The 6,022-nt window shown below is 48.2% G+C and overlaps 1 protein-coding gene across 3 annotated transcripts in view; it reads right to left on the minus strand.

Moving 5' to 3' along the window:
- ANO1 (anoctamin 1) overlaps window positions 1-2,835 on the minus strand; it is an 802,432-nt gene extending 799,597 nt beyond the window's left edge. Inside the window, exon 1 of one of the 3 annotated variants that reach the window (XM_069623442.1) lies at window positions 2,676-2,835. In XM_069623442.1, the coding sequence (XP_069479543.1) occupies window positions 2,676-2,724 (49 nt within the window). In that variant the 5' untranslated portion in view covers window positions 2,725-2,835. Of the gene's footprint in view, window positions 1-486; window positions 635-2,675 lie in introns of those variants that run through there. The other 2 variants (XM_069623440.1, XM_069623441.1) reach the window with 2 other exon arrangements.
- Between the last annotated feature and the right edge of the window lie 3,187 nt (window positions 2,836-6,022).

Below are 6,022 nucleotides of genomic sequence, written 5' to 3' on the forward strand. Positions count from 1 at the left end.
TTCATAGAAAAAGTGCATAGACCCCACAAAGAACTCTCTGCGTAAAACCACTTTGCGTGTACCTGCATGCAAATGCATGTTCCGCGTGTTCCGCGTATTCATGAGATTTCAACCGCAAAGTAACCCTAGGCGCAAATAGCACCCGGAACACCCACGAAACGCCCCCATGCAAAACAAAACCAGCGACATACACTAACCTTTGCACAGTCTTCATCCCATATATCATCCTCCCCGACAATACTGGTGCCCATCCCCCCACAACCAAGGCAGCACGCTGGTAACCCTGCCTAGGGTCCCTCGTAACTCCCAACTGCACCACGTCAATATGCGTATCATTTCTCATAAGTGAAGTTGGACAGCGATAGATCTGTGAGCAAACCTCCGTAAATCAAGGCTGCATCCCGCTAACCTGCAGACGGACACCCCTAAGTGCAATCGGCACACCAACTGCACACATGCACCCCTAAATTCCCTATCTCACCTCACCTTTGCGCATTGGTTCAAATGCGATTGTTACTTTGCTGATCCTTTCATGTGGCGGTAAGATTGCGAGCTTTGCGTGCTGCTTCACCCAACGTGACTTTGATCGGTCAGATCCATGTATATGCGTTTGTGTGCGCATTGCTGGGCGTGCGAATCCTTTGCGTAACCTTTCTCTCGACAAGCACACTTACGTCTTTGTTCTTCCTCATTCTGCGTAGGTAAAGGGGAATGTGCATGCTCAGCCCCTTATTTATTTCCTTGCTTAGGCCAGTCACACACTTTGAGTGTAGTCTCGCGCAGAGCACCCGACTGCCCGCAAAGACGTGATGGACCTGCGCAAAGTCCCTGCAAGGTCCCGGAAATGCATGCAAAGTCTGTTCCATGAATCGACAAAAGGAGTTCTGCGCGCTGAGCAGTGCTCAGTCACTTCTCAGCACGCCACAAATTCTGTAAATCAGGCCCTAGGTGGGTGGGTGATTATTTGGATGGCTGGGGGGATGAGTAAGCTAGCGGATAGTTGACTAAATAAACGGGTGACTGGGCTGCTTGGTTGGTGAGCAAGCTGGTGGGTGTTTGAGTGAGTGAGCTAGTGCGTGAATGAATGAGTCAGTAGGTGACTGAGTGAGCGCGGAAGTGATGGGTTAATTAAGAGAGTGAGACGATGAATGTGTGTGTGTGAGAAAGAGAGGGGAGTAAATATAAATGAGTGGGTATGTAAGTGGGTTTGTGAGCGGTTGTGTAAGTGGACGCGGGAGTGACCTCAGAGGAGTGCGCAGAAGCAGAGAGGCTGAATGCCAAGCACACCGTTTACCCCTGTGTTTGAAGCCCAAAATATGTGTAACTTAGAAACCACAGATTTTTTTAAAAGGTTGTACAACCAACTGCATTCTATTTCTCGGAATAAAACCTCTTGAAGCACTTTTTAAAACACTTTTTAGACCACGGTATGAAGTCCTCCAATGCCCCCTCCCCCACCTCCCTACATGAGGGTACAGCGTGCATAGGCTGTGATCATGGTAGGGACTTGGCAGTCTTTGGACCCTGGATAGGGTCCTCACTCCATAGCCGTAACCCCAGAGTGGCAAACCAAAATTCTTGGCTACGTCCCTAAAGGACCAGTGTTATAGTACCAGAGACCCTACTGACGAAATGACACGACCCTACACAAATCACGTTGGCGCCCTATCCTTAGTTCAATTTCTGTTCAAGGTGAGAGCTCTTGGAAATGGATTGCATTCACATTGTATATACATGGGGACTTAATTTTCTGAAGCACCCTAAAAGTCCCATGTTGAGCCAAGATGAAGCGCATTGAAGCGCGTGGATTCTCAGAACTGCGCTGTACCGTTCATTCAGTCACCCTCTCATTCAGCCATGGCTTCACGTACTCGATGTGTAATGGATGCGTGCCTTGAAATACCTCCATCGAAGACTGATACCCACTGCATTGATTTGGGAACTCACACGGTAAACCCATTTGCAGAAGGGCCGCGATTCTGCTTTTTTTGGAAAGTGCAGACTCAAAAGTTGCAAATACATGAGAAAGCTGAGATAGCGACAATAATATGAATTCAGTGTGCGTTCCAAAATAATGCAAATGCAGATATCACACATAGTGCCGAAAACCTTTCGCCTATGCTGATTGTAAGTGCTATTAGCTGGCAAAATAACTGGACAGAGGCACAGCGAGCTGCATTAATTCGCTCAGGATCACACAATGTGGTGACTCGAGGAAGCCAAGGCTCCATTTTTGTTGCATTTTTTTCAGAGTTGGCTACTTATCTACTAGTCCAAATGTCCTCCTTTTGGATAACCCCTTGGTACAGCTGTGCTTGGCGGTGCAGGGTGTGCCAGGCGCACACACTGTCATCATATCCTAGGCTTAAAAACAGAAGTGCCTCCCTGATATGTCGTATCAGATGGCGGCTACGTGACCCAACGTCTTCATTGAAGCCGGGAGGGAACTCGTCGATTTGCTGAAGGTGTGCAGAAAAACATGTACCAAAGTCAAAATCTATAAACACTGCTAGGTTTTCTAAAAGCTTTAGGGAGAACACCTGAAACCGCGTGTACCTCTCAGACTCTATCAACACTGACAACCTACAGCGCTCCTAAATATAGCTACAGCCGTGGTATATTAGGCACACTCACTTAGGTTAAAGGTACGTTAAAACTGTTCCTCTGACACGTACCTGAAGCGCAGCCGCCCCTGCTGTGTCCCTGTGGCGCACGCGGGTCCATCCCGTGGCGAAAGGTGCAAACTCAGAGTGCCTGCTGCCAAAAAACAGTCGCTGTTTTATTGCATGTGGGTCCGCGAGTTTCCTCCCGCGGGGCGTCTGTGCGGAGTGTGTACTGTAAACTGACATTAATCGCTCACATGCCGTCATCCTCGGCTCTGGCCACACCTATCAGCCAGCACATCTGCAGCCCCCACCCAAAACATGCTTTTTTTAACGACGAAAAAGCTAGCCTGCGGTTCAAGGAAACCCCGCCGCTGTGAAGATCAGGCGAGCTGGCACGGCCCGGTGTGAGGTCCAAGACAGGCCATCAGAGAGAGTGGCACTGTCAGGTTCAACGCATTCTACAAGGAAAGCCCCCTGATGTGGGAGGCGGTCACAGCTTGCTATCTCTTTGCAATCCTTTTGTAGGGTGGGGGGAGGAAGTTCCCTCTCTCCCCTTTAGAGAGCTGTGACTCAAATTAATGTGATGCCGGGTTACCATGTTCCTGCGAGCTGATCCTGATAAAGAAATGGGGCGCCTCTCGTCTCTGGCCGAGTTCTGAGGGGTGTAGCGTTAAAGGCCCATTTCAGAGTTCAACCGCTGCCAGCTAACATGTGGCATAGAAACGCACCCCCTTGAGGAGAACGACGGCGAGTAGGGCTCTCCCTGAAATACAGCCCAGCCATACCCTGCTTGTGGCTGCACAGTCTATGCCTCACTCTGCCTCCTTGCTGCAGTCACTCCGCCAGCCAGGCACTCTCTGCCTAGGGTGGGAAGGCAGAGGGGGCCCAGTGTCAGTGGCAGCATGCCCAGCACGACACGTGACCCCTTCCCATAAACATGAAAGAAGAACAGCTCCTTCTGCGGAGCGCGTCCTTTCCAGGGCCAAACATTTGTCTTTTCAGTTCTGCGGGGTGGGTGGGGGGCAGTTCCAGATAATGAATTATACAAATATGTGCCCCTTTACGTCCAACACTGCACTCCTTAAATCAGCACTAGTATTCTAGGGCGACAGCGGCAGTCACATCATCTGAGTTCACTGTTTATTTAAACCTACCTCCATTCAGAGTTCCAGATGGGAAATTACGCAGACACAAGGGGACTCTGGTTAAAGAAACAAGCATTCACAAATATTTATTTAAAAAAAAAAGGATCTGTTTCTACTATCTTTTCATCCCATTTTGCGCCTTCTCTGGGGCCTACTGTCATTTTTCTCAGCCTCTGCTGCAGGGACGTCATTTCACCAAAATGCCAGGGGTAGCGGAAGTGACATCACACGACCCTTGAAACTGATGACATCACAGGAAGTGATGTCATTTGACCCCACCCCAAAGTGATATCACGGGAAGGGATGGAACACGACCTTTCACCCATTGACCAAACAGGAAGTGGCATCACAAAGCATTGTATACTACGAAAAATATGGTTAAGATATCACTATAATGTGATGTACATTTCATACAAGAATGGATCGCCATATGTATCGTTAAGATCAGTGTGTATAGGCCCATATTACCAAATTACTGTGAATGCAAGCAGACGTCCATGACCAAATGATAATGATGTGTTATTATATAGCACTTATTCTTAGGCGCTTTATATAGAAAAATATATACCCAATATCACCCAACTTGTGTTAGTACTCATTTATCGACCTCAGAATGATGAATGGCTGAGTTGAAGCGTTTAAGAACCGACTAAATCAGTGACTCACCCCCTGAAGTGTGCCTGAAATAAACCTTTAATGAGTCTAGCAATTATTGTATAGAATTCCAGAAAGACACATTATTCAGTATTCCTATTCTTTCTTATTTAGGGTCAGTGTTGAAAGTGTTAGACTTGTGGCACTCCTGTTCTTATTTTTCTTATTCTTTTTAAGGGGCCTGAACAAGAAAGCCAGCCACTCCAGAAGTAAAGAGCCACATGGTGCTGGCCACAGTCCAGGAGCTTGCATTACAAAAACACCCCAAAAAACCCCTTTTTTTAAGAGGTCGCAAGGGAGACCTCAGAGGTCGCGACCTCTGGGGACCCCTAAATGACGTCCCTGCTCTGCTGCTATGTTTCCCGATCGTTTACACAGATTCGGAGAGAAACACTAAGGGCCAATTCGTGCAGAAGTATGCATTTAACCCGCAAGGGCTGCACGCCAAGATAGACATTGCGAGAGCCTGTGTGCAGAATAAAAAATGTACGCTGCGCGTATTCATGGAATTCTTTGCGCAAAGTAACCGTATACGGAAGTCGCGGCCGGAACGCCCCTGACATGCCCCACACAAAGCAAAAACAGCCTGAACAGCCATCTTTGCGTGCTTCCCCGGTGCAAATAGAGGCACCCTTCAAACAGTGCATGGGCTCCCCGGCAAGCAGGCCTGCATCTCGGGGACCCTGCATGGGGTCCCCCATAACTGTTACTGGCACCCCGACAACATGCGTATGATACTTCGTAATTCAGGTAGAACTTGAAAAATCTGCGTGCAAACCCCTCTAAACCGTTCCTGCACCTCGCTACACTGTGCTACCCCTAAGTCAGATCGGAACCACAGTTTTGTGCACACACCACTAATTCCGACACCCGATCTTACCTCTGTGTGATGATGCCTATGAGCAAGTGTCTGAACACCTGCCTTCGGGTGACGGATTGTATGAGGGCTTTGTGTGGCCATTTCCCTGCTGAGAGGTTGCGTGCTTGGATCCATGAATACGTATTGTTCCACGCAATAGTGGGCGTGTGATGGACTGACTGCGGGCCGTCCCTCGTAACGCCCACATTTTCAGTTGTTCTTCCTCATTTTCTGTGTTCCTCCCCCTAACCTGCCCTCTGCACAAGCAATCCCTGCGCTCTGTGTGTTGTCTCGAGCAAGGCACTCGGCCTCTCGCAGTGATGTGCAGAGCCTGAGTAAAATCCATACAAAGTTCGAAAAAGTGCCGCACATTCAATTCAATGAATCGACATATGGTATTTTGCACGCAGGTTGGCAGGCAACGTCCTGATTTTACACACAGATAATTCCATGAATCAGGCCCTAAGGACCAAATTCGCATACATGTTTTATAATGGTGCAGTCCCACTGGAAAATGATCTGTGAATCAGGCCCTTGCCATTTTCTTACCCATCCTTCCTCTTCTGGTGCTATTCCAAATTCCTAACTATAAAACCATTTTAGACTATTCTGTGACATCTTCACGCTATTTCGGAGTCAGGCCAGTGCAAACATCACTTTCTGATGACAAACAGGACAATACCATGTTAGATATATTTATGGACCACAATGAATGCAGGGAGTTTAGTCCCCACACTCATCAAACACGCCACACTTAT

This window comes from Ambystoma mexicanum, chromosome 11 (assembly GCF_040938575.1).
Source record: "Ambystoma mexicanum isolate Mex_15411 chromosome 11, UKY_AmexF1_1, whole genome shotgun sequence".
Classification (NCBI taxonomy): Eukaryota; Metazoa; Chordata; class Amphibia; order Caudata; family Ambystomatidae; genus Ambystoma; species Ambystoma mexicanum.